The following is a 27,820-nucleotide window of genomic DNA, read 5'->3' on the forward strand; positions in this document are numbered from 1 at the left end:
ATGTGCATCTTCCTCCCGGACGCCCACGACGGTCTGTTGGGGCTGCTGGACACGATAGCGTCCTGGCCTGGGCTCTTGCACGACCACTTGCCGGAGCAGCGGATCGACCTTGGCGAGTTCTAGGTGCCAAAGTTCAAGTTGTCCTTCCACAGCAGCATCGTCACCGTCCTCAAGAAGCTGGGGCTCGAGTACGGCTCTGGGTTGCCGATAGTAGCAGAGGACGTCGTCCACAAGGCCGTGCTTGAGGTAAACGAGGAAGGTACCGAAGCCGCCGCCGTCACTATGGTCATTGCGCCTTCTGGATGCGCAGCTGGGGGCTCGTGGCCACCACCTCCACGGGTGGATTTCATCGCCGACCATCCGTTTGCCTACTACACAGCGGAGGAGGCGACCGGCCCAGTTGTCTTTGCTGGGCACGTCCTCGACCCCTCCAAGAAGTAATCAATGTTTTCCTAGCTGTTGAGGTCGACGAACACATTTCTGTTTTCCTAAATAATTTTGATTTCAGAACTGCTCTGTATATGAGCGCTACTTGTACCATGATGAATTTATATGGATGGCTATTTTTCACCTCATGAAAATCTGCTTTGTGCTTCAGTTTGATTACAGTTAAGAGATGCCTTGTACTGTAGCGTTAACAAATAAAAACGAGGATCACCTAAACCATAACTTCACATTGCAAAAGAGCTTCTTCCAAGATAATCCCACGGAAGGGTATCAGCGCTACACTTGCTTATCCTGATACTCATTGTATGGTGTTAGATGACGCTGACATTGTTAATTTGGGCATTCAAAACCCAAATTACTACAAAAATAGAGACTGACGTAGTAAATCTCTTCAATTTTTAAGATGATCGAGATTCGAGACATCCATCGAAATATTGAACATTACAAGCATGCATCATCAGTAATTATGAAACAGAACTGTAGAGCAGAATCATTGTGAAGTCCTTCCGACTATTTGGGAGATTGGTGGCTTGCTGGAGAGAATCTCTCCCTGATAGAACAAGAAAAGGCTTTGATAGACAGATGTCAGCGAAGTTTTCATTGTTGGGGCGCAATGGGGCTTATGATCTCATGGCTCTTAAGTCGTAGCCTGTCTCGTTGCTGTTGCTGTTTTCGTAGTACTCGTCTTGGTCGCTCTTTCTTTCCTTTGCCGACTAGGCTGGTCCGTAGAAACTTGAAAACTATTCCCTCTCCTTGTTATGAAATGCAATATTTCAGCAGTCCAGCATAAGCACACACTAACCATCTCCGATTTACGTGTGCAACCATGCTCAATCGCTAGGAGCCATCACCGGCTCCGTCAGAACTTGTGGCAGTGGTGAGGCTCTTCTTGGTGTGTCCGCCAATCCAGTCCGTGACAATCGCTTTGATGATGCTGCCTCTCTTGGGGAGTTGGGGTTCCGGTTCCCATCAGGCTTCTTCCTCTATCTGGCACCTGCTCATTCAGAAAACCATAGGCAAGTGAGGTGAGGAGTGCCTGCTTGTGAGAGTGCAAGCTATACGCCTGTGGGGGAGCTGCTCTATAGCGGTAAATGACACTAGAAGGATTAGCATGCTTCGCTGCACCGGTGATACACATAATGATAGTCGCTGAATGTTCGATTGAAACTTGTAATTCTAATGCGGTGAGCAGCCATAGCATAGCAGTGTGCAGCTTCAACTCGAGCGACATTACTTAAATAGTGTACAAAATGGTGAGATGTTGAATGTATACAAAATGGTGAGGTTGTGCGTCAAGCAAAGAATAATATAATGTACTCCCTCTGTAAATTAATACTCCGCCGTCCCAAAATAAGTGACTCAACTTTGTACTATAATTAGTAAAAAGTTGAGTCACTTATTTTGGGGCGGAGAGATAAGACACTTCAGATCACTACTGATCACTAAAATAGTGATCTAAAACGTCTTATATTAGAGGGAGTACATTACAGGAAACAACTAAAGCAACTTCATAAAAGAGTTAAAACGTCAGGTTTTTCAGGATATCACATAACAAAAGGCAACATCACCTTCAAACTAACCCTCCAACAACAATATGGCACTATGCAAAACCATAGAAAACACTCTAGATATATCCAGGAGCGGAAAGTGTAAACAATAATCTAGCAGGTAGGAACAGAACTATACATATGCGCCACACCACCAACTTCTTTTTCCCACTGTAATAAAGTAGTACTCCCTTTGATAAAGAAGACTCATTTTTATAACAAACTTGGAACTGGTCTTAGCGATGTACTCCCAAAACTGTATGAAATATAATCAAATTGTCGCTATTTTCATTGCCAATGAGAATAAGTGTAATAGGTTATTGTGTAGCTATACTTGCTTGACTGACTTGCTCCATCCTAAACGTAGGGGCCATCCCTATCTTCATTAGCCAAAAACTCAACGCTAAGTATTTTGTGAAATCAGGTAATAATATTCTACCTAGTTTAGGAGAGTTTCCTGTCAGAAAGCAAGAGTTAATTAGATGAGTACTGCACAGAAAACATGGACCGTCTAGATACTGGAGACATGGAGACATGGTATAGCATGCCAGATGCAAAAGATCACAGGGTTCTTGCATAGGTGGAGAATGCTCGGAACGGCAAACTCCTCTGCCAGGTAGCTAAATGGCTGTTGTCGAGGTCGAGCTTGCTGCCTCCTTGCAACACCCCAGCGCTTGACACCAATAAGACTTAGAAGGGCACAAACCCATCCCGAGGAGGTGAGCAAACGGCTGATTGCCGGTACCCCCAACGCCCTCATTGTGTCCCTCTACATACATGTGAAGAGGATCATACGGTGGCTCTGGTTAAGAAAAATCATGGAATGAAGTGAACCCAGGGCGCGGTGCCAGCAGCCTGGTCAGAGAGCTGGAAGCCAGTCGTGTGGCCAAACGTGAGGATGGGACTGACTCCCCATGCTCGACAAGCATCTACAAGCACAACAACACGAAGAACTCGCCGTACTCGACGCCACCACTTTCCCTGAGCACACCCCTCCGAGGCTACGACCTCCTTCCCCTTTTCCAGACACCTCGCTGCCGCCTTTGCTGTAGATGAGGGAACGCTACAGCTTTTCCTTGGCTCATGTCGCTGCCGTGCCTCTCATCCTACTCTGTCACCTCATCTCTTCTACCTCCATCTTGTCCCTCCTTTAACAGCCGTGCCCTCGGCCACGCTTGCTTGATCTCATTCCAAATGCAGCCGTGCCTTTTAACTTTTTTGCTTCGCTGGGATCAGAGGAGACCGGCGGACCAAGGTTAGGATGGGGAAAGAGGGCAGGCGGCATGGTCACTCGAGAATTCGAGCGGAGCAATGCGGAGGTGTTGAGGCGAGCGTTTAAGCTACCAAGCAGACGAGTGGAAGAGGCCATCAGATGGGGTGTCCATAACTCCATATGGTGGGGTTCCCTGGTGATGTGTCGGACACAAACTGTTACAAAATGTTTGTGGGTCCCAACTAACAATAGATTTGGGATGAGAGATCGCACTTGGAGGAATATTCTGCTGCAAGAACCAGAAAATCGTTGAGTGGTGTTTCCCCAACGACAGACTACTGAAAAAAAATAAGTAGAGCGCTGTGCAGTCTGCAGCATGTAATGTCAACTAGGTTGCAGATTCAAAGCCTCCTATACGAAAATTACAAATGGTGCACGGGCACCATGGTGCCCTTTTTCAAAAAACCATTTCCTACAATGCAAATTTTTTTTTGTAGAAACACACACACAGATGTATAATACGTATGTGCAAAATTTCACAACATTTTACTTTCACACGTGGAATATAAAGAAAAGACAAATATGTATTTTCAAATTGGCCGCTTTTTTTTGGGCCGGAATTTTGTTCTTTTGTGCAGCTTACAAATTACATTTTTTTTCAAAGCAAAATTTCATGGATCCATAGTGAACACATACAAGTTTCCACAGATTGTTTTTTCAAAAAAAATAACTTCTAAATATGGTGTGTTTTTTTTAAAGGGCACCATGGTGCCCGTGCACCACAAGTTCTAACTTCATAGTTGGAGGTAGCACAGCAGCAGCAGCTACTCTCACCAGGTGCCTTTCGCCAAGGGCTTCCTATATGCCTATTTTGCAAACAATATATATCCACGGGTTTTAGCCTTTAGGCGGCGTTTGAGGTGCTAAGAAACAACAGTGTGTCATTGCTAGGTATTTTGAAAACTAGGAAGGAGAATATGGGGTTTGTTGGTTCAGGACTTTTTCAAGTTTTCTCTATCTGGACTCTGGAGAGTTCATACCCAATCTTCAGACACTTAGAAATTCAAATTCCGGAGATAATATTTAGAAGTGAAACCATAAGTTCAGTTGTAAATATTCTTGAATATGGGTTATTGGTAGCACACTAACCGAGGATTTGCAAAAAATTATAGATATCTTTTGTTGTACCGCTTTCTCTATGCATTGAACAAATATATTTTCTAGTCTGGAACTTTGGGTTCTATTTATTTGTACATTTTGTTGATGACTCAAAGGATTTGTATAAAATTTGGCTCCTATTGCAATCCTACTGAAATGTTACGATGCAACCATTCTAGGTTGCAAAGTGTAGATCCCAATGCTGGCATGTTTAAGAAATGGGATTGAAGGCAAAACCTAAAGTTCTAGGGGGAAATAAGGTGTGGCTACCTGGACTGGTTGCGAAGTGAATCGTGAAGCTAATGATTCGGAAGGCCTAGCATCATTTGCTCCACTGGCAATAGAAGATGAAGGTATGTTAGGATCAGCAAAAAAAATAAAAAAATTGAACCACTCTACTTGACTTGACAATAAATGAAACCAAGCTGCTCACCTAGTTGTAGTTTTCCTTGTCAAGGATGGGTCACAGCTTGCTCGAATGACTTCCTCACAGCCTGCAATAATGACTTCTTGAACATGCTTGCTGTAATGACTTGAGTTCCTGATAAACGGATGGGTCAACAACTCGCTTGCGCTTGGCCTTGCTGCTGGATTCCTCTTGAAACAGCATTCCAGAAAATCCTTTGCCTCATGTGATAAATTGTCAGGAAGTGGTGGGTTCTTATTCAAAACCTTGAACATTGCAGCAGGCTGTAATAGAAAAAAGTTTTCTTAGAAGTAGTTTTTTTGTACAACTTTATTGTGTTGACAACCAGACTACAAGTTACCAATGATCAATAACTTGTGACAACGCTTTCGGTTACCTTCCACACCTATTTATGTGTGCATATGAACATAGGCCCATATTAGATTTCTCCTGACAATTCATTAATTAAAATTGAACGCGAATCACCCATTAGCCCAGGCGGGGGCACCCGCGGGCGTCGTTACCTCGTTGGAGGCGTTGCGGGGCAATTCGCGTTCCCTGTGTGCCCAGGGGGAAACCCCAGACTCGGGCTTTCCGGATCGGATGATGGCGAGGTTCCTGCATCGTCAACCTCATGGGGGCATCATCTTTGGGGTTGTAGGAGGGACAAGTGTTTGGCTTGGTGGCTGGGCGCAGGTCTCCGTATGCTTCTCGTGCAGTGACCAAGGTGGGGCGGCGTGCCATCTACAGTATCGACGACGGCGAGTCTTGGCAGCAAGGTGTCTCGGCGCTGGATACCGTTTGATGGGCACGCACAGGAGGCTAGCGCTGTCTGGTGTCATGTTGGTGTCGACAGCAGAAGGGTCTGGCAAGATCAGTGCATTAATTGCTCCTGATGATGGGACTGTGGAAGAAGGCGGCGACGGATTCTACAGCGTGCGCATACAGTGCATGCTGGGGGTCTGCTAGACCGGTTGGTGCTCCTGGCTAGCCGGCGGGCGGCTTGGTGAGGCCACCAGATTTCTTGGTGTGCGTGGCACGAGGTCAGGGCACATCATTAATCTTGTAAGTAGGGCGACAGTTTTTGCCTGGAAGGTGGCTTTGGGTTGATCTATGTATTTATTTTGTAGGATCTTATTGAATAATGCAATAAAGATGGCTGCGTGCATCTGTGTGCATCGCTCGATGTAGAGGCCGGGGGTAATCCTCCTTTTCGGAAAACATGGCAGGAGCATTTGAACTCGGGATTAGAATGACACAGTGCTGAGTCTCATTTTATATTATTTTCTCCATGCTACGCAGACTAGTCATGAAATGCATGCTGATAAGCTTACTGTAAATAAAAAAACTCCAAGTTATTACCCCTTCAAGATCGCTCCAAGGAGGTTTTCCATTGAACATCTCAATAATGGTGCAACCAAGACTCCAGATATCAACAGCAAGATCATAGCCTACGTCCTTAACAAGTGTAGCCTGAACCATCTGCAAAACAAGAAACAAGCTAAACTTCAATAAGCATAAAGGTGCAGACAAGAGAATTTATAGACCCAAGCATGCAACTCAAATATGAATAATAAAAAAAATGAAATTGCTGGATAATATAATGGCTTGTTTGCAAAATTGGAGATCCATTAGGTACCTAAACTAAAGACAATGACATTAAAGTTGTTCGGATCATACATATGTCATACTAAATCCGACTAATTCCCAAAAAGTAGTCACTTCAACTGTTCTTATTAAGAAATAACAACTCCTAGTCCCATCAAGTTAAAAACAGATCTTGTTTCTTTTGTTACACAAACTGTGTTGGACACTGTAACAACCACATGCTTTGCAAAATGTACCTTTTCTTTGCGAGGCATTAAATATTACAAGACCGCAAAGCATGAAGTTGGATAATTGCAATCCACATGAAGATAAAGTGAGCCTGACCACCCATGTGCGGAAAAGTATGATGTTTACAAAGAGTGGAAAAATTGCACCCGCATGGACTTCACCTTTAAAGCTCTAAGGCGTATATGATATTTAAAGTTGATAACACGAGAACTTAGTAGCAATACAAGGACTATATGTGCGCACCTCTGGGGCCATCCAATATGGTGTTCCCTTCAATGAAAGATTAGGGGCTGCAGTACTTAACTGATAACAAGTGGCAATAGTATCAACACTACATAAGAGGATATATAGAAAATGTTTCCAACTATTTTAACTTTAAGCTTGTCTAGCAACAATTGGAGTGCCCATTCTCTTACCAAAGTTACTTTGGATGACATAATAGCACTAAAAAAGAAAACATACACAGTTCAGTTACTAGCAACACATAAAATATTCTCATAAAAGACTCCACACAAAACAGACACAACTCAATAAGATTTCAGTAATAAACAGCACACAGCAGATTAGAGATATGGGCGGGATACAGAGAACTGAGCCGTAGCTGTCGTGGATATTTTTCAGATAATACTGTAGGGGTATGATAGTAGGGGCGTCATGTCCACTGTAGGTGTAAATGGGAGTACGCACAAGTGTTTATACAGGTTCGGGCCCTCATTGGACGAGGTAATACCAACGTTGGGTAACGGCAGCATTCAATGCGTCGTAGTGATCGTGGGTGTCTCTTGGTGCAGCCGACTGTAGGACATCCGGCTGCTACCAGCCTGGGGGACGACTGGCTGACGGTGCCTGCTCAATTGGAGGGGTGGAATTCGACTGTAGACACATAGTTCGTTGGCGAAAAACCCCTTGGTTGATGACGGGCTGTAATGTTGATGGGCCTGGGCCTTTGGCTGGGACATTCGTATACGTGGGCCTACCCCGTAGGTATTCCCGTGTCAGTAGCCCCCGAATCCGTTAGGGTCTCGCTGCAGAATCCGACTGCCACTGTGCCCCGACGGAGAAGATTCCAACTGGTCGCCGAACTCGAAGCACCACTTGTTTGCTGGCTGAGACCATGCCGGACTCAAGTGATCATACCTTCGGAAAGTGAAGATTGAGCAAATGATTGGAAAAACTTGCTGATACCCGATTCTCTTCAGGAGAGGACGGCTCGTGGCCCGACTGTAGGCGTATCATCAAATTCCGAATGGTGGTCTAAGACGTCTGGGCTTGAGCGGATCAAGCAACACCAGTCAATATCCTTTCTATGGAACATCGGTCACACCCCCTCCTCAAGAACAAAAGTTTGTGCAAACAGATATTTGGCTTTCCTGAGAAATCCAAGCAATGCCACAAACAATACCGTGGGCGCCCCTCGCTCAGAATTGATATGTAACAAGCGTCACTTCACTCGGGGTTTCTTCGAGTGTGGTGTACTTGTTTTTTCATCATGCCATGTGCACGGGTTTTCTGGCTCGGGACTGACCCCGACAACCGAGTCGACGTGTCCCTTCATTCAACCTACTGGTCAATTCGACCGACTAGCATGCGAAACAGCAGGTGACATCATTGCAAATCTTGTCATGTTGTCACGTCAAATCTTTTGCGTGGTGTCACACGCCCTTTGACTGATCTGAGAGGGGTCTCCTCGACTTCTGCGCCCCGACTAACAGAATTCCGACTGACCTAGCATGTTTGAGGGGGTTTTAAATGCTGACAAACTGGATTCCCACACGCGTGATTGATGTCTTGGCTTCCAGTAAGGTAGTAACGGCGCATATCGCGCGGTTTTGACATGGTGGTTTCCAGTCCCCTCTCTATAAATAGAGGTGGTGGGAGAGAAATTAGCCCATTTCCTTCACTTCTCGTTTCCCGCGACGCTTCAAGAGCAACCGCTCGTGAGCAGTTCCATCGCCTCGATCTCCAAGTCTCTAGTTGCAGCGCCCTGTGTAGACGCCCACAACGAAGAAGCTCGAGCAGGCGAAGGCTGCCAGCTCCTCCGGCATTGTCAAGGCACATGCCGCCACACTAAATGACAAGCGAGAGCGCCATGATTGGTTGTCCTCGGTGGTGACCGAGCAAGTCATGCAGTTGTACACCCGCGACGGGAAAGTTCCCGCCGACAGCTAGCGGTTGCCAGACCCCAACGAGCCGAAGCCTGCTGCTCGAGCAAACAAGCGGGTGATCCTCCCCCAATTTGTCAAGCGAGGTCTGTCTTTGCCTATCTCGCCCTTCCTCTGTGAGGTTTTGTCTTACTTCCGCGCCCAACTCCATCTTATGCCCAATGGGGTGGCGCATCTCTCGTGCTTCACGCTGTGCGAGGGTTTTCTTGGCATCCGACCTAATTGGGTGCTCCTCAAGCATATCTTTTATGCCAAGCCCTAAATGGTGGAGAACGCCATAAAGATCCGCGATGGACTCGGGATCCAGGTGAAGAAGAGCTCGAGCTAATTCAACGTGAAGTGGCCCGACACAGTGAAGAATGGGCAGTCGACCTGGTTCTACTGTGTTGAGCCTTCCACCATGGCAGGACCGGCTGCACTGCCGCCATACACGAACTCCGCCGTGAAATGGCATTCCGGGTGGTCCGTCAAGCTCAGGAAGGGGGAGTAGGCTGAGGCAAAGATCCTGATGGCGCAGATCGGCGCGCTCTCGGATCATGGTTTGACTAACAACGACCTCATGGCCACCTGGGTCAGTCGGAGGATTTTTCAGCCGCTCCAAGCTCGTGTGAGGGGCATGTGGCTGTAGTCGAGCTCTAACGATCCGACGAGGGCCATGCCGCTCCGACTGTCTGTCGAAGGCTTCGAGACCCAAATGAAGCGGCTCACCCAGGTTCGCAGCAACATCTGCCGAGACGGCCCAATCAAGCCCCTTGGCGCCTGCCAAATCCCCATGGGGGTAAGATTTATTCACTTGGTTTCATTCGCAGTCGGATATATGCTTTGGTAACAATAATCTTCTGTCGGTTTTCCAGCTAAGGAAGCAGTCAAATCCTTCTCTCTCTTCTCAGGATGAATCTTCTAAAAACGAGAGAGGAGGAAAGCTGGCGGGATAGCGAAAGCCGAGCAGCCTGGTGAACTCCGATGAGGAGGAAGACCCGAAGGTGGAGGGGGTCGCTTCATTCCCTTCGTCCGCTCAGCCTCAGAGGCGCCGGTGGCAGGATGAAGGCGCCACCGGCACTAATGTGGAGGAAAGCTCCAAGCGCTCTCGTCTGGCTCGCTAGGATCCACCAGAAGTCCCCATGAGTCCCACTACTGTTCGCTGCGCACCCCGATTGAAGAACATTCCAAAGTTCGACTGGTAGGCTTTAGTGCATATGTTGTTCCTTTCTGTCTTGTTGAATTTATTTGAACACTTGACAGTCGTCTCTCCATTGATGCAGTAAGCAAAAGTCCAGCTTTGCTAGCCAGAAGATCGCCGGAAAGAGGCCAATGTCCACTCAGCCAGCATTAGAGGCTGAGCCGACTAAGGAAGACGTACCCCCCCCAACTCCCAGGCTTGCCGACCCCGGTGCTCCCGTGGACGCAGGCACCCAGAAGAAGGATGACAAGCCCCAGCCCAGACCCAGCCAATGGAGAGCTGCCCACGTGGAGAAGTTATTGACTACGGTACCAACTGCCCACTGACTGTTGCACCACCCACTCCACCAACTGCCCCCATGGAGGCAGCTACTGATATCCCTGCCATCGTCGCTATCGGCCCGATCGCTTCCCAGGGGGTGACTGCACCGACTGGCCCAACTCCTGCCCTGGTGATACTCGTACCAGGTTCCTCCTAAGGAGATGTAGGAGACGAGGCAGCACCACGCAATTCCCCCTCGCGAGCCTGAGCCCCGAGGATAGGGCCATTGTGACGTTGCAGCGGACTGTGCCGGGAGCCATTGAGCGGGAGGAGGGACTGAAGAAACACCTAATGGATACCATTAAGTTAGTGAGTGGAGCCATTGCCGTCCGCCAGAATGTTGAAGTAAGTGCAGTTGGTCACTCTTTGTAGTTCAAAATTTGATCCTTCGACACCAGGCTCACGATCAATGCACTCGAACCCAAGGCTCTGGCTTGACTGTTGGCAGTCGGTCATTCTTTAGAGACATTTTTTTTCATATTTGTTGTAGACATAGCCATCCTTGAACTTCATAGACTTGGCTCTCTTGGTCCCGAATCCATAATTTGTTGTTCATGACCGGGGGCACAATCAGTGCACCCAAGGCTCGGGCCGACTGCTGGCAGTCAGTTCAAGTCTTTAAGTTGCTTTTGTAGATGATATCATGTGGCCATCCTTGAACTTCATGGACTTAGCATGATGTACTCATTGACTGGCTGACCAGATGATATCATGTAGCCATCCTTGAACTTCATGGACTCGGCTTGATGTACTTGACTGGCTGACCAGATGATATCACGTAGCCATCCTTGAACTTCATGAACTCGACTTTTGTAGTCGGTGAACTGTGTTTTGGCCATCGCTGGTGGGAGCTCATACGCTTAATATTCTCTACTGCCAGTATACATGTGCTTGTCAACAGCATCCCAAGTGAGGAAATCTATCATTAGTTTAATTACTGAAGAGTTCGCCAGGGTGACCCTTGTCTCTGATGAAGTGTGTCATCTTGATGGAGGTCCTTCATCGTTTGGTCGAAGTGGCGGTGATGCAAGGTTTGCTTGCTGCATCGCTTTATGCTTGGTCAAAGTGGCGGTGATGCAAGGTTTGCTTGCTGCATCGCTTTATGCTGATGATGTGGTAGTCTTCCTGAAGCCAACTCACAAAGATCGTGAGCTGATGCTTTAACTGCTTCATACTTTCGGCTATGCCTCTGAACTCCACACCAATATTATTCAGATTCTCACACACCATCTTGCCTGCCCTCTCAAGGAATTTGAAATTCAATATGTTCCACTTTCAATTTGGAAGCTCTGACACACTCTCCTCGATAAAATGGACAATAAGCTTGCCGACTGGAAAACTGGTATGACCACTAAAAGCGGACGGCTAGTGATGGTTAAATATGTCTCTCTGCAGTCGCAGTTCACACCATCCTACCTACAGATATGCCCAACTGGGTGAAGACTGAACAACAATTGATAAGAAACAGCGAAGCTTCTTCTGGAAAGGGCGTTGAGAGACGAACCGTAGCCACTGTGCCGTAGCATGGAGAGATGGTTGCAGATAAATCGAGCTCGGGGAGATCAAAGATATTAAGAGAATGAACTGGGCATTGTAGGCAAGATGGTCGTGACTGCAGCGCACTGATGAATCTCGGTCGTAGACCAGATTTCCAATCGAGTTAACAAGCACATAGCTGGCCTGGTTCATGCGGTTACAAAGTTGGACGTGGGCGATGGGAAGCACGCAAGATTTTGATCAGACCAATAGATTTACTAATAGTCGACTGCTGATATTGCCCCTACGGTGGTCGCAGCAGTTGTGTCGAGGGTTATCTATAGCAGAACCATATGCAAGGAGCTGGGCGGCAGAGGTTGGATCGGTGAATCTCAGAAGCCCTAAACGTGCAAGGGTCTGTTGAATTTACCACACTTGGCTGGGTGGTTGACGTCCAATCCTTGTCCCCTGGAATTGAAGATCAATTTACCTGGAAGCTCTCGGCATCCGTGCAACACTGCAAAATACGGATGAAAACAGAGCGGAAACGGACGGAACTGAATGATGTCACATTTGTTTCCATATTTTTTAGTAGAAGCAGAAGCAAATACAGAAATTTCATAAAAGAATATGGAAACGAATAATGTGGACACAGATACAAAGTGGAAATTTGCTGGAACTCAAAAACCTCTTGAAACATAGAGAAAAACACGACGATGCCAACAAATTCAATTGCTAATGACTACAAATATTATGATATATCATCGAAATATAATACAGTAATGTATATGTGTAAATTTTTAATTTCGGCAACATAATAAGGTGTACTGGTTGAGAAGAACAGGATGACAGGGAGGATCAAGGGAAGGATTATGTTTTTTGGTGGTAGATTTAATTGCGCCAAAAGTGTATATGGGTTGGACTGGAGTGGGCTACACAGACAATAGATAAACGGAAACTTCCGCATGTGTGGATATGGAAATTCCTAATTCACTGGTGCTCCACTAGAAAACGCTGTCCGTTTCCATTTCCACAAGAAACTTACCAGTTCCGCTTCCATTTTGTAAATTTCCTTTTCTATTCCCATAGTTTCTCTCCGTTTTCATATTTTTGCGGAACGGACAGAAAGTTCCCGCTCAGCTTTCATCCCTGCTGCAAAGTCTACACAATCTGCCCTCTTCACTAGCATGGTCAAATCACCATTTTGGAGGTCGATCTGGAATGGCTGGGCTCCTCTAAAGTGCAATATTTTCACATGATTGACGTCGGCAAGTTGAGGCCTGCATCATCCGGATGCTCGCGCCCTCTGTGACCAGGCAGATGAAACAATCTTGCACCTACGCACCAGATGCACATTCTTGAGACAAGTGCTGGCATCCTGCTCCCTAAAGGTTATCTGCCCCATCCAACAGAGTGACTTCAATTCTTGGTTTGAGCAGGCTGCGGAACGAGCTGGTGCAGAAAAGCTGAAGGGAGCGAGGTTGCTGACCTAAGTCACCATTCAGATGTTATGGCGGCTTTGCAACGACTGTGTTTTCAGTGGGGCTTTGCCAAACTGTTCAGCGCTGGTAGACTCAATTGTTTTTTTGAGCTGATTTTTTTAGCTGAAGTCAATGTGAGGCAAAACTATGGTTGCCAGCCGGAGCTAAAGCTCTGTGACGGCTCCCATGGCATAAAAAGCCTCCTGAAACTCACTGTTTAGACTATCACCCGAGTGCAGCACAGTTCGAAATTTTTGCTTTCTTAGATTTATTTCTTAGTTCCTTTTTTCGGTTCTTGTGGGAACCGGATCCTCTAACATCAAGGAGGGAAGTCACCTAAGCAACAGTGCAAACTAGTGCAATGCAAAGAAGGAAAGTTAGTACTTTAGCGAATACTGTATGATCTACTGTAGCAGGTACTGTGCGTAGTTACTGTTCGACAAAAATAAATATATAATTAATTTTATTGCACTGTAATTTTGTTTGTATGTAATTTTTGTAAATTTATACAACAGATTTTGATTTGCAAATTAATTCAAGTCATTTTAGTCTTAATCATATGGATGTGAAGGAGGGAAGTTAGGGTATTGTAGCTTAGGTGACTTTCCTCCTTGATGTTAGAGGATCCGGTTCCATTCTTGTGGGGTGGAGTTGTAGGGTTTTGCATCATCTTGACGCTCTTCTAATACAAAACGGAAAATAAAAGGTGCCCTTAAAAAGGAGACACAATACAGTACAATATGAAGATGCTACCAAACATTGTAAGGATGCACTCACATGATTAGCCATTCCAAAGTCAGCCAATTTAACAACACCGTTACCATCAATTAGCATATTTGCTCCTTTGACATCCCTGTAAGAGTACATTCATATGCATAAAAGTGTTATATTGACGCAGAAGTGAATACCAGCATAAAAAACAGTTCCAAAAGTTATTTTAGTTGCAAGAAAACTGTAAGGGAAGCCGTAGAAACAGGAACTCAAATTCGTGTTCGCGAAACTTGAACACAGGTGGTCGGATTGTACATCCACTCTCCCAGCTAAGTGAGCTACACTCTCTTCCTAACTATTCTGGTAGTTCTCCATTGAGACATGTGAGATTAATTAGGCCTTGACATCTGAGCCCTCCACCAGTGTATGTGCGTCTAGAATAACAACAAAAGCAGATAAGCATCTATGTCCCTTTTCAACCTGCCTTCATTTACCACATTCATATACATTTCTGACGGAAAAATAAACAAAAATAATTGCACACAGGCAGCTTCGAAGTCCTTGCTTCTCGTAGCAGTAGCAACTGGCAAGGATGGACATAAAATGATACTCCCTCCGTCCCGAATTACTTATCTCAGATTTGTCGTGTCTAGATACATCCGTATCTAGACATATCGAAGACAAGTAATTTGGGACGGAGGTAATATATGATTATGGACGCAACATGCAAGACTCAAGATAATAAGAGTTAACAGAGAACAATGGACAAGAATAGACCAGCAGACCAGGGATATGAGAATATTATGTTGACAGGTCCAAGTACAACTTCAAAACCTTTTGACTATATCAACCTAGCTAAGATGAAAAATATCAATGTAAAATTAAACAGTACATATGGACAGCTAAAGAATTGAAGCCAATATCCAGGACAGCACAAATGACAGTCATAAATACATGCTTGAAATGTTGTTGTGTGGACGAGGCATGTTGGCTTGACAATTATTTTTATTTTAGTGATCTCTTAAACATCTTCTACCAAGTTTTAGCTTTTTGTGATCAAGACCAAGAGGGAGAGAGATGGACGAGTTGAGGCGGCCTAAATAAAACTAAACCTGGGCTCTTGTACCATGTTAAAGGCACAACTTATCTAATATTGCAAACCCCAAGGGGCAAATATATAGTACGGCGTATGATGGCTCCGCTCCGCTCCCGCCTAGCTCTCTCCCACCTCTAGCCCGCTGCCGTCGATTCTCCGCCGCCCCCCCCCCCCCTCCCGCCCAACCGCGAGCCCCTTCCAGCTCCCCTTCCCGTGGCACCCGCCATGGCTTCCCCCGGAGCTGACCCTGCTGGGCGCCGAGCGACCCTCTCCGACTACGACCGCGTGTCCTCTGGTGGCAGCGAGTTCGAGTCGGAGAGCGAGTCCTCGCCGCGTTCCTACAGCGACGTCGCCCGGACCCCGCCGGCTTCTGCACCAGCGCCTACGGCGCTGCCCGCCCCGGCGCCCCCTCGACAGCCTGCCGCAACCCGCCTCGGCCCCCGCTCCGAGGTGCACCGCATCTCCAGCGGGGTTCAGGTTGATGCCGACGGGTTACAGCAGCCGCGGCGCAGGCACCGCGGGAACCGCCCACGCTCCTCGGCCGGGCCAAGCCCTCCACCGCTGCGACGGCGCAGCCCGTCGCCGGAGGAGGTCGCGGGGCTCTGCTTCCGCTGCCTAGACCATCGCCACCGGGTTCGAGACTGCACCAATGACATCCGCTGTCGCCGATGCCTCGAATCGGGCCACGACTCTCGCTCCTGCGAGAACAGGCGCCGCGACGCCTCCGGACGTGCCCGCGCCACCAACGCCGGCCCCTCTGCCGTGGATGCGGCCACGCGCCAGACCACCCCCCCCCCCCCGCCGCCACCCCCGCCGCGCCGGGCCGCGCCTACACCGCCACCCCAGCCGCTGGTGACCGCCCTGGTCACGGCGCCCCCCTTCGCGCGCCGGAGCCCGAGCCCGTGCGGGTGATCATGGCCCACTCCGTCGAGATGGAGGCAGAGGACGTCCTCAGCCGCGCCATGGTCGCCTCCATCACCGGCAACCGACCACGTGTGTCCGGCGCTGAGGTCTCCGATGTGCTCTTCAACACGTTTGAGCTGGTCGACGGCGACTTCACCATGCATGAGCACCACCCCGAGGACTTCTTAATCCTCTTCAGCTCCCACACCACCAAGCGCCGCCTCGACGGAGAACACTTCATCAACTCGCCGCGCTTCTCGCTCTCCCTCAGGCCATGGAGCAAGCTAGCCCACGCCGACTCCGGCGACTTTGAGTACTGCGTCGAGCTGGAGCTCCGCGGCGTTCCGGCGCAGGCTTGGCACCTGTCCACCGCCGAGCATGTCCTGGGCACGAGCTGCTGGATAGAGCGCCTTCACCTCATGACGCGCTCCAGGGCCAACCTTGCGACGTTCAAGCTGGCCGAGCGCACACACCACCCCGACAGCATCCGCCGCGCCGCCGTTCTAGAGATTGTCGAGCAGATCCCCGCGCACCTGAGCTCCGACAAGCCCACTATCAGAACACTCACTTACCCCATTGCCATTGCCATGGCCCGCGTTGAGCCAGCTAGTGCTCCAGTTCTCCGCGGCCAGCATGGAACAGGACAGGGTGGGGATGGTGCGTACGGCGGTGCCCACGACAACCGCAACCGCGCACCAGGACTCGGCCAAGGTAGAGCGCGCCGCCGGGGCCGCAAGCGCCGGCGTACGGACGCCGCGCCGCCCAGCCGCGTTGATGGCATGGCGATGGATGACGCGCTGTGGCGGGCACAAAACCAGCCCGGACGCGTGGACGGACTCGCCGTGTCGTATGCTTGGCCTGCTCCCGCCGGCGAGGGCGCGCCGCCGTCCGTACTGGGTCAGGATCTTCGCATGGCATCGTTACTTGGTCAGCAGGGGACCCACCCCCCTCGTCAAGGTGCCAGAAAAGTAAGAGGCAGAGGATCGCAAAGGGGCGCTTTGCAGGCGGGCCCCGTGGATAAGACTGTCGGGGACGCAGTTGTCCCCGTGACCACGACGGCCGCGCCTGATGGCAACGCTGCTTTGGCTACTGCGGCCCCGGTTGCGGGCGTGGTGGCGGGCCAGGCCCCAGCTGGCGACCCCCCGTTGGTTGCGAACCCACCAGAACTAGTGCGGGATTCGAATCCGGCTGAGAACGGCGCGCCCGAGGACGATCGCGTGGGGGCCACGTCTGGCTCGCCTAATCCCATACATTGTCGGGATCTGGACGCCGTCAGCGCGGTTCCTGATACGCCGCCAATGCCTGTGGGCCATCCTGCGGCTCAATCGGGCCAAAGCACCAACCCCTCCACGCCAGCGTCTGGGGAGATGGGCCCTGGTGACGGCGACTGCCTGCACATCGGGCCCCACGCGGAGGCAAGCGCGCTGTCCCCGACAGTCTCGCAACCGCCCAATCCCGTGCCAACGACGCCCGCGTCACGGCTGGCCACGCCCCAAGCCCGGCCCACCACGCGGGAGGCCGCCGTGGGCCTCGTTGCCCCCGCGCCGACAGAAGCCCAGCATGGCTCCCCATGTCCGACGCCGGGGAGGTTCGCGTCGCCGCCCATCACGCTGCGTCGATCTCGCGCACGCCCCTGCATGCCGAGGACTTGGACACTTGGCGAGTTTCTCGCAGCCGCAACGAAGCACATTACCGGGGCTTTGCCAACCCCAAGGATAAAACCGCGCCGCCCGCTGAACTTCACACCCAGACGTGGCCGATCGGCCACCACCTCCGTCTCGTCGGCTGCGCCACCCACTGCTGAGCGCCGTGCACAAGTTCAGATCCTCCACACGCTTGGGATTGTCGGGATCAACCAGAGGATCACCGCTGCCGAGATGAAGGCATATGACGGCATGTTCGCGGCGCCAATCCCGCTCTCGGTGCTCACGGCCATCGCTGCCCTTGTAGACCGAGAGCTACCCGCGGACTTCTCTACCGCTGCTGCTGCGATGGCCACCGCTAGGTTGGCCGGCTCGCCATAGGGCTATTGCGACATCTACCCCCGTCGATCATGTGCTCCCATGGATTACGACATCAAGATAGCTATATGGAATGTGCGCGGCCTTAACGCGCGTGCCCGGCGCTATGCCGTTAGATCGCTGCTTAACACCACCGGAGCCTCCATTGTATGCCTACAAGAAACTAAAGTGGCTTTGATGTGCTCGTCCGTTGTCCTCGATGCCCTCGGTTCGGAGTTTGACGACTACACGTACCTCCCGGCGAATCGCACGAGGGGAGGCATCCTGCTCGCATGGAAGAGCAGGGTCGTGTCGATCACTGACCCCCTGTTCACCACGAACGCAGTCACGGCAAGAGTGGCCGCGGCCGGTGGCACGCCATGGTGCATGTCAGTCGTTTACGGCCCCCAAGAGGACGCGGAAAAGATCGCCTTTCTGCAGGAGATACGCGATATACGCGCGGACTGCCCCGGACCATGGATGCTTTGCGGAGACTTCAACTTGATCCTACACGACGAAGACAAGAATAACGGCAACCTGAACCGCCGCATGATGGGAAAATTCCGCCGCCTCGTCAACGACCTCGCGCTCAAGGAGGTATATCTCAATGGAAGAAGATTCACGTGGTCCAACGAGCAAACTCCGCCCACCCTGGTGCACCTGGACCGCGTGTTTTGCACCGTGGACTGGGAGGACGCGCATGGCGGCTGCCACTTGATATGCCTCGCCTCCGTCGTGTCCGACCATTGCCCGCTCCTCCTTGATTGCGCACCCATGCATGCTGCGCATCGGAGGTTCCACTTTGAGGATTTCTGGCTGCGGCTTGACGGATTCCACGACACGGTTGCCGCGGCTTGGGGATCGGTGCACGACCCGGACCCTTTCCGGCGTCTCATGCTGCGCCTCCAGAGCACGCCCGCTCACTGACGAGTTGGAGCGCCAAGTCCAAAGGTTGCATTCGCGACAAGATGGCCATTTCCCGCGAGCTCATATCGCGCTTTGACAAAGCCCAGGAAGATCACGCGCTCTCTCCCTCGGAAGATTGGTTGCGAAAACAGCTCAAGATCTCATACTTGGGGCTGGCTTCTCTCGAACGCACGATCGCGAGGCAACGGGCGCGGATCACCATGCTCAAAGACGGCGACGCTAACACAGCCTTCTTCCACCGGCAATGTTCATTCCGCCGACAGAAGAACCACATATTCCGCCTTGTGGTCGACGGACAAGTGATCACCGATCAGGAGGGAATGGCCCAAGCGGCCTTCACGTACTTTGACGAGCTCCTTGGCTCCTCCGCCGCCCGCAACCACACGCTGGATCTATCGCAGATCATCAAGCCCCATGACCTGACTGACCTCGAGGCACCATTCAGCCCGGAGGAGATTTGGGACGCCGTCAAGCGCCTCCCGACTCGCAAGGCGCCGGGGCCGGACGGATTTACCGCGGAATTCTTGCGGGCCTGCTGGAGCATCATCAAGCAAGACTTCTTCGATGTCTTCCAGTAGCTCTTTGAGCTGCGCGGCCGTGGATTCAGCAAGCTCAACCAGGCCTTCTTGGCATTACTCCCAAAGCGGGCAGATGCGTGCCAACTACGCGACTATCGGCCAATATGCCTAATTCACCTTGTGGCGAAGATCTTCGCGAAGGTGCTATCGCTCCGCCTAGCGCCCAGACTTGGAAACATGGTCAGCCGCAACCAGAACGCTTTCATTCCAGGACGGAGCCTGCACGACACTTTGTCCTCGTTCGGCAATCGATGAAGCTGCTACACCAACTTGGGGCTCCGAGAGTGATGCTCAAGCTCGACCTAACGCGCGCCTTCGACTCCCTATCATGGCCCTTCCTCTTTGAGGCTCTTGGCCAATACGGATTCGGACCTCGCTTCAGGGAGTGGCTCGCGATCTTGCTATCATCTTCGAGCACCCGGATCATGATCAATGGCGAGCCGGGACCGCCAGTGTGGCACCGCTGCGGGCTGCGCCAGGGAGACCCCGTATCTCCGCAGCTCTTCGTGCTCGCCGTGGACATCCTTGGGCGCCTAATCAGTCGCACGCACGACGCCGACATACTGCAGTGGCTGCACCCCCGACAAGACATTCCGGCCATATCCTTGTACGCCAACGACGTGATGCTATTCTCCCACGCCACGCAAGACGACGTGGAGGCCGTCCGCGCGATCCTGGCTATATTCAGTGAGGCTAGCGGCCTTCGAGTCAACTATGCCAAAAGCTCCGCCACTGTCTTCAATGGTGACCCCGAGGCGGATGCAACAATTGATCAGGTGGGATGCGCGAAAGCGGAGCTACCCATTACTTATCTTGGCATCCCTCTCACGCTACGCCGCCCCTCAGCTGCCCAACTACAACCCCTCGTCGACTCGGTAGCTGCTCGGCTCCCCACATGGAAAGCATGGCTCATGAACAAAACCGGGCGGCTGGCTTTGGTCAAATCGGTGCTCACCGCAATCCCGATACATCAGCTGCTCACGTTCGCGCCGCCCAAGAAGACCTTGAGACAGCTCGAAAAGATCCAGCGCGGCTTCTTGTGGGCTGGGCGCGCTGCTGCTAATGGCGGACACTGCCACGTCAACTGGCGACGTGTGTGTCGCCCGCTCGAGTACGGCGGGCTTGGGGTCCAGGACCTGGAGCGTGCCGGCCTAGCGCTGCGCCTGCGCTGGATGTGGTTTTCCCACACGGACGACGACCGCACATGGCAAGGCCTCGACCTCCAATTTTCCCGCGAGGAGCGCGCGCTGTTCTTCGCATCGACGACCATGGTGCTTGGCGATGGACAGACGACATTGTTCTGGGACGACCGATGGCTCAACGGCCAGTCCGTGCGAGAGCTCGCGCCGGCACTATACCAATGCATTCCCAAACGGCGACACAAGTCGACAACGGTGGCCGCAGGCCTAGCAGGCAATGCTTGGGCTCGTGACATTCAAGGAGTGATAGGGATTCACAAGATTGGCCAATACCTCAGACTGTGGCAGGCCGTGCAGCATATCAGTCTATCAAACCGGCCCGACTGAATGCTCTGGAGATGGACGGCTAGCGGCAACTACGCGGCACGGTCATGCTACGCCGCAACCTTCCATGGATCCATGAAATGCCCCTCCTGGAAGCTTACCTGGAAGAGCTGGGCACCGCGCCGTGTTCATTTCTTTCACTGGCTGGCTAGCCAGGACCGGTGCTGGACGACGGAGAGACTAGCCCGTCGTGGCCTACAGCACCATCCACGATGCCTCCTCTGTGATCAGGCCCCAGAGTCAATGTGGCACCTGCTCCTGGAATGCCCGTTTACGCGGCAGGTCTGGCACGACGTGCTGGCTTGGGCGAGGATACCTTCTCAACCGCCAAGCAACGAGCCCACCCTCACAGACTGGTGGCAACGAATGAAAGGGCAGACCCCACATGCGCTACGGAAAGGCCTGCAATCTATCGCCATGCTCGTCCCTTGGATGATTTGGAAACAACGCAACAAGTGCGTCTTCGACAATGCGCGCCCCTCGGTAACCGCACTCGTAGATAGGATTAAGGCCGAAGCCAAATGTTGGGCACAAGCTGGCGCTTTGGGTCTCAGGGTAGTCCTCCCCACTAACTGGGATGTCCACTGATAGGTTGCCAATCCATGTAACCACCACCTCCTAGGAGGATTGTATCTTCTCATCTTTTCAATGAAATGAAACGCAAAGAATCCTTTGCGTTTTCTCGAAAAAATATATAGTACAAGAGATTTGGGAGTACAAGTAAGAAGATTTAGACTAATACCAATACGTAAGGGAACCTACATCAGTGCTAATACTAGTAATACTCCTTAACAGTTGACACCATAATTCCTCCATCTGTCTTCCTATATGTCCAAACGGATGGGGCGACATCAAGACAGATAGAGGTAGTAATGACAAAGGGACAGGAATTGCTTCTAAAAACGAATGGGGCGACATTTGAGTTGTTTGTGAGGTCCTTGTAAAGTCTCTGCTTGTAGTAACTAGTATAACTAGCTGACTAGTAACTGCCACCCCTACCCCTCTCCCCCCCCCCCCCTCCCTCCTCTAACTCTTAACACAACTTTGTAATTGATGTTTGGCTCTCTTATTTTATAAAAGTCAGTGGGAGGATCTCCCACTGTCCGTTGCTCCTCGAAAAAAAGAAGGAAGGGGGGAGCAAGACAACTAACAGCAATATTTATTGTACCAATAGATCACATATCGCGATCTAGTAAATCAAAATCAGAGAGAATATAATACAATGAGGTGAAAAAAGAAGACGGTTAAAGAGAGAATGGGCAATAGCTGAAGGTAAAAAATTGCAAGCAGTAGTGAGAGCAAACCATGAGTTCAAAAGCCCCGCTGACCTAGTTAGCAGAAACTATGTAAATAAGGATACATATTTGCACATACCTATGCATAATATTTTGGCCATGCAAAAATGCTAAACCCCTAAGAATATGGTGAGTGAAGTTGCAGACAATCGATTCTGTTATTGCTCCACGATGTTGTTGGATATACTTATTAATTGAACCAGGATGAACATACTCCATGTAAATGTAGAGGTGGCCTTCTATCTGCAAGATCCTCCAAGAAATAAGATTACATTATGGAACATATGGAATTACTTAGCTCAGATTGGAAGGGAAACTTACAGTTTCGCTACCATAATACTGAACTATGTTCTCATGCTTAAATTGGCTTAGAAGCTTTATTTCCTGCAAAGAATGAAAGTAAGTCAACAAAGGTATCTTGAAAACTTGCTATACATCATCACAGAGGAGAAAAGCCAAGTACGAGTGATTGTCACATGATGAGAACTTATATGAATCCTCAGAAAGGTGGTACAACTAGGGTGCTTTAGAGACTTAAGTTCCTTTTTGGTTGACGAAGTTTGTAAGTATTTCTATGAGCAAATGAAATTATGTTCTAAGTTTCGGCTGCTAGGGTTGGAGTATAATCTAATTTTCTTGTTCTATTGGCAAATTTGATGTTACATTGGTAGTTCCTCTCTATAAATAGAGAACTGAGATAAATTGGAAGCCAAGGCAAGAACTAACAAGCATGGAAACTAATTAAATAGATTGATATGGAAATCCCTGGGCTGACTTGAAGATCAAACTGACATCGACTGGCTGCCCTATCCTTGGCGCGTCAGCCGTGCATCCGCTCTCACATGACAGTAGGTTTACTTAGAAAATCATAATTATAAACAAAATAAGCTAGAAACTTATTTCTCAGAATGAGGAACCTTCAAAAAGAACAATAACAAAGAAAAGTATTCAGACAGAACTCATGGAACTGATAAAAAAATAGATTCTAAGTTACTGCAAAAGAACAGCTTGTAATTACTTAAGAATGCATAGCCAGATTTAATAACCTGATCTAATTGCTTCAAGGACTCAGCAGATCTAGAATCATTAGGAATTATACTGATCGCTTTCACTGCACAAAGAGCTCCAGTGTGCCTACATTTAAATGGAAGTAAACCAACATTCAGAATTTAACATGAATAGCCGCAATGATATATGGATTACACTTCCATACCTGTTGGTAGCTTCATATACATCACCAAATGTACCACTACCTATAAGTTTTCTCTTTTCCCATTGACCAGCTACTAAAGACATTTCAACTTTTGGAGCGGGCTGGTTGCTGAGAGTTGCTTTCACTTGGCTTATAGCACTGGGAGGAAGTAGAGGAAGTGGTAAGGGGTGAAAATAGGCAGTACTCCAGGTGCCTTCAGCATGTGAAATATGATATTCTGGGGATAACATCGGATGCATAGCTGATTGAGGGGCACTGGTATTCCTTGGCGTAAGAGAAGGACTTCTCAATGCCCTTGGCCAAGGAGATCCCTCCGGATCCCATGTATATGTTTCAGGTAAAGAGTGATGAGATGATGGAGCTGACGATGATTTTGGACTTGAACCAGATGATGTAGTACATGAAAAGGTCACTGCTTCAGCTGCAATATTATCCTCTAACTTTTCAGGAAATGGCATTCTGTTATTACTAGGCATAGTCAGCTTTGTATCGGCTGCGCATAAATCCATATGCTGAGGAGGCACCTGCATGATCTGATTTGTCACCCTGTGTAACCATCAGACATGGAAGCATCAGGAAGTAAATGTTAGTAATACATAAAGGTTTTGCTGGCAAAATACGGTGTGCACATTTTACTTGTGGGAAAATGTCGTAAAGAACATAATATTGTCTTTTAGCGCGGGGGGTGGGGGTGTTGGTAAATAGCCTACCCGCTATCAGCAGACTGCTTTGTATCTTCCTCGGTCTCATTTACGCCACGCTGTTGTAGAATTTCATGACATTTACTTGATGGGCTGTTAACTTCGGTCCTTGGCTTGTTCTCTTCCTCAACCCAATCTACCCTTTTTACATTGACGTAACTAGGAAACCTTGAATGCTTGTGAATGGTGTCCTTGAACGCAGACTCTGCGGCACTTCTGTCGGGTTCCTCAGCACCCTCGGCTGCCCCAATTATTCCATCAATCTTCTTCAGGTTTACCAAGTGCTGAATGCCGGCAAGCAAAACATCATACTGCTGTCCTTTGCGGGCATTGAAACCTAGCTTGAGCCTATGAACATTGGGCAATGCTCCTTCCTGGAAGGCCAGGCACAGTACACCACACATGTATTTGAAATACTTGAGAGCAGGGAACGCCCCATTGTTGAAGATGATGCTTTCTGCAGGGGGTTGCCGGACATACAATGAAAGAACAGTTAGGGCAGGCAATCCTGTGATGCTGTCAATATCATTCCTTCGTAGTTCACGGACCACAAGATTCAAATAGCAAAGTTTGCGAACTGCTCCAATATCCTTGGGAAAACTGGAAAAGATGCAAATTGGGGGCAACAAATCAAGTTTCTGAAGACCCTGAAGAAAAACAGGAGGAGAGGAAACGCTGCTCAAGACATCATGGTAAATGGCTGTGCTTAAAGCTCCAGGAGCCAGAATGACAGATTTGAGGTTAACAAGCTTGATAACAGAAGAGGCCAGAGCGACCATATTTCTCTTCAGATGCTCATCACAATGCACTGTGGAATAGGTGAGATGAAGATACTGCAGGTTCATCAGGCCACCGAGGCTCAGTACATTGTCTTCAGTGTTATTGCCAAGGTCAAAATACTGTAGTGTACGCAGAGACCTGATGCAGCCAATCCCATCAGGTAGATTTGTCTCATCTCGAAGAGAGAGATGCAATAAGCTCGGGAGATGAATAATATCCAATGGAACAGCAGATAATCTTGCATTTATTTCCAGTGTTTCCATGTATTGTAGTCCTTGCATCTGTGCTGGTAGTTCTACAATGATATCGCATGAAATCTTCAAATATCTGAGGTGAACCAAACTGCAAATTCTTGTGAGGTTGAGACTCGTATGCCCATATTGGTTGCCCCAAAAGTCAAGGATTAATACTCGCAGCAACTTGAATTCCACATCAGAAGGCAAACATCTGAGAAGTCCAAAAAAGAAAAGTGATCGCGATTGCGACAGTATTACACCTGATGGCTTGGTCGCATATTTGGCACTGCTAAAGTGGAGAGAAAGTCTACGAACCATATTAGAATTTCCTGTGATGGCTTTTGAGTAATCTATGGAAGTGATAAAATTCTCTTCTTTGGACTTGTACATGATAAGATCACGAACAGTGTGGTGCAATGTACAGGATAACACCTCATCATTGTGATTAATTAGCTCAGGTTGGATCATTCCCTTGTTGACAAGCTCATAAAAATAGCTATCTGCAATTTCCTCCACCTCTTTTTCTTGCTTTGCAGTAATGAAACCTTCAGATATCCATTGCTTCAACAAATCAACCTTCCACATCGTGAACCCCTCTGGATACATAGCAAGATACAGCAAGCATGTCTTCAAATAATGAGGAAGACGACTGTAGCTAAGGTTTAGTACTTCTTTCAGCATCTCTTCCAAAGTAGGACTTGTACTTAATTTGGAGCATAAACATTTCTGCAGGTGATGCCATAGCTCAGAGTTATCCGTCTGCCTTGCTAAGAGACCAGCAATACAGATGGTTGCTAGCGGCAAACCACCACACTTTCTAATGATTCTATCTGAAACTTCCTTAAATTGATCAGGACACAGATGTTCAGAGCCAAAAACAATACTGAAGAACAATTCTGCAGAGGCATGGCTGCCAAGGGGTTTCATTTTCAAAATATTATCAGACTGATAACCACAACATTCCAGAGCTACACTGTCAGTTTCTGCTGTTGTCATTATTCTACTGTAATTTTTACCATCCGGAAAAGCGCTTTTAACAATATCCCATGTTGTTGTTTCCCACAGATCATCAATTACTATAAAGTATCTGCAAAATAAATGTATATATAACTATATATTTTCTGAAATATACTAATGTACACAATGGTTGATTAGCATTTTTATTTCTATCAGTAAGTAGAAGCAAGAAATACAATTAAACAATTATTGTTTTAGTTTCTCCAAACGTTCAAAGAGTTATACCATACATTTGGTCCATCGACTGTGCACATTCACAAAATTCCACTGTGCACAATCATGAGCACTGGATTTTATATCTGAGTCTTAGGATAGCTAAATCAATTGATTGCACACATCTCCAAGGGACAAAAAAAGGTAAATAAGGTACCTCTTATCTTGGAGATATTTCATGAGATTGTCAATAAGACTTTGCACCTCGCAGGAATAAGAGGGTAACTGACAACACTGAACTTGAGAGAGGATGTCCCCAAGTAGTCTTTTTGTGTCAGACCTTCGCGATGCCCGCACAAAAGCCGAGCAGTCAAACTGCTCTCCAAGCTCACGGTACAGTTGTTTAGCCAGCGTGGTCTTGCCAACCCCTGCAGGTCCATCTATACAGACCATTTTCAGTTGTTGATCAGCATCCTCAGAAAGCCACTTGGTAAGCTTAATCTTCAGGTCATCAATACCAACAAGGAAATCCGTCGCATGTCCATATAGGCCTGGAACCCGATTGTGCCCAGTGAACACACGGCTAGAACTCGAGGCACAATCATCAAGATGATACCTCTCACGCCGTTCACTCGCCTCCAGCACCAGGGTCCTGAGCTCTGTGATCTTGGAAACCCTTGTGCATGGCTTCAGTGATTTGAAAAGCCGAGACACCTTGACACGACTGACCCTGTGGCCGCGGACGGGTCTGGTCTTGACGCCATTGCCGGTGTGCCTCAGCATCATGTCATCGATGCAGTCCTCTATTTCATAGGAAAGTTCACGCACCTCATCCATCCAGTACATTGCCTTGTGGTTGGGGGAATCCGCCATTGACTGCTCCAACAGGTCGGCGCTTAATTCTTCCAAATCTTCCTTGAGGAGCTCGATTCCGTGCTTCAGTGGCCTGGGCAGCCGGTGGTCGGGGTCCAGCAGCGAATGCAGCTTCCTGAGAAGGGGGCCCATGGCACCCAGGGAAGAGCTCATGGGAGCCTCCATGGCGCTCGTGGCGAACAGAGAAGAACTCATCTCTATCTATCTGAAAAATCCAAGCATCGAAAAGAATGGAGAGGAAGTCATCTCAATGTGCTCTAACGTTTAGCATCAATTGAAGGACCCACCGGTCAGAATAGCCTTTTCTCCGCCCTGCGCTATCACCGCCGAACTCCGCTCTTCCTCCCACCAATTCAGAAATCCCCAAATCGATGTGGGGTAGGGACGACGGCCGGCGCGGACCTCGTCGACGGCTGCTGTGGCAGCGCTGCCGCGCGGGGAGGACCGGCGAGGGCGTGGCTGCTGCTGCTCTGGATGGGTGGAGATGAGGCGCGGCGGCCAGACCAAGAGCAGCCGCTGGCCCTTGGGTTGATGCGGTTGCCGGACACGGGAGGGCACCGGTAGAAGACGACGGAGCGAGTCTACTG

General features: G+C 49.3%; 1 protein-coding gene and 1 pseudogene across 8 annotated transcripts; one reads left to right on the plus strand and one right to left on the minus strand.

Moving 5' to 3' along the window:
* LOC147974865 (putative serpin-Z8 pseudogene) lies at positions 1 to 441 on the plus strand (annotated as a pseudogene).
* A 193-nt stretch (positions 442 to 634) lies between these two features.
* LOC125550801 (disease resistance protein RGA5) lies at positions 635 to 27,801 on the minus strand. Of its 8 annotated transcripts, XM_087517824.1 has the most exons (13): positions 27,521 to 27,794; positions 26,578 to 27,438; positions 24,184 to 26,277; positions 23,474 to 24,019; positions 23,307 to 23,394; positions 22,582 to 22,644; positions 22,340 to 22,503; positions 14,005 to 14,080; positions 6,851 to 6,910; positions 6,134 to 6,253; positions 4,799 to 5,055; positions 4,636 to 4,699; positions 635 to 1,441 (listed from the first exon to the last, which is right to left on the minus strand). In XM_087517824.1, exons 2-13 carry the CDS (start codon positions 27,426 to 27,428, stop codon positions 1,307 to 1,309), a joined length of 4,518 nt encoding a protein of 1,505 aa, XP_087373950.1. In that variant the 5' UTR covers positions 27,429 to 27,438; positions 27,521 to 27,794; the 3' UTR covers positions 635 to 1,306. The 8 variants fall into 8 exon arrangements, 7 of the variants coding, with proteins under 7 accessions (XP_087373950.1, XP_087373951.1, XP_087373955.1 ...); XM_087517825.1 differs by lacking the exon at positions 6,851 to 6,910 and having other exon boundaries at positions 26,578 to 27,794; XR_015600355.1 differs by lacking the exons at positions 635 to 1,441; positions 4,636 to 4,699; positions 6,851 to 6,910 and having other exon boundaries at positions 4,828 to 5,055; positions 6,134 to 6,272; positions 26,578 to 27,800.
* Positions 27,802 to 27,820: the final 19 nt, after the last annotated feature.

Source organism: Triticum urartu, chromosome 4A (assembly GCF_056163025.1).
Source record: "Triticum urartu cultivar PI428250 chromosome 4A, HENAU_Tu73, whole genome shotgun sequence".
Taxonomy (NCBI): domain Eukaryota; kingdom Viridiplantae; phylum Streptophyta; class Magnoliopsida; order Poales; family Poaceae; genus Triticum; species Triticum urartu.

Excerpts from the sequence above, each read along its gene's own strand:
- LOC125550801 (XM_087517824.1), bottom strand. The coding sequence starts at position 27,428 with ATGAGTTCTTCTCTGTTCGCCACGAGCGCCATGGAGGCTCCCATGAGC. Across the intron at positions 6,911-14,004 it reads ACTTTGGAATGGCTAATCAT|TTAAGTACTGCAGCCCCTAA; the intron begins GTGAGTGCATCC and ends ACTTGTTATCAG. Across the intron at positions 5,056-6,133 it reads CTTGGAGCGATCTTGAAGGG|CCTGCTGCAATGTTCAAGGT; the intron begins GTAATAACTTGG and ends TTTCTATTACAG.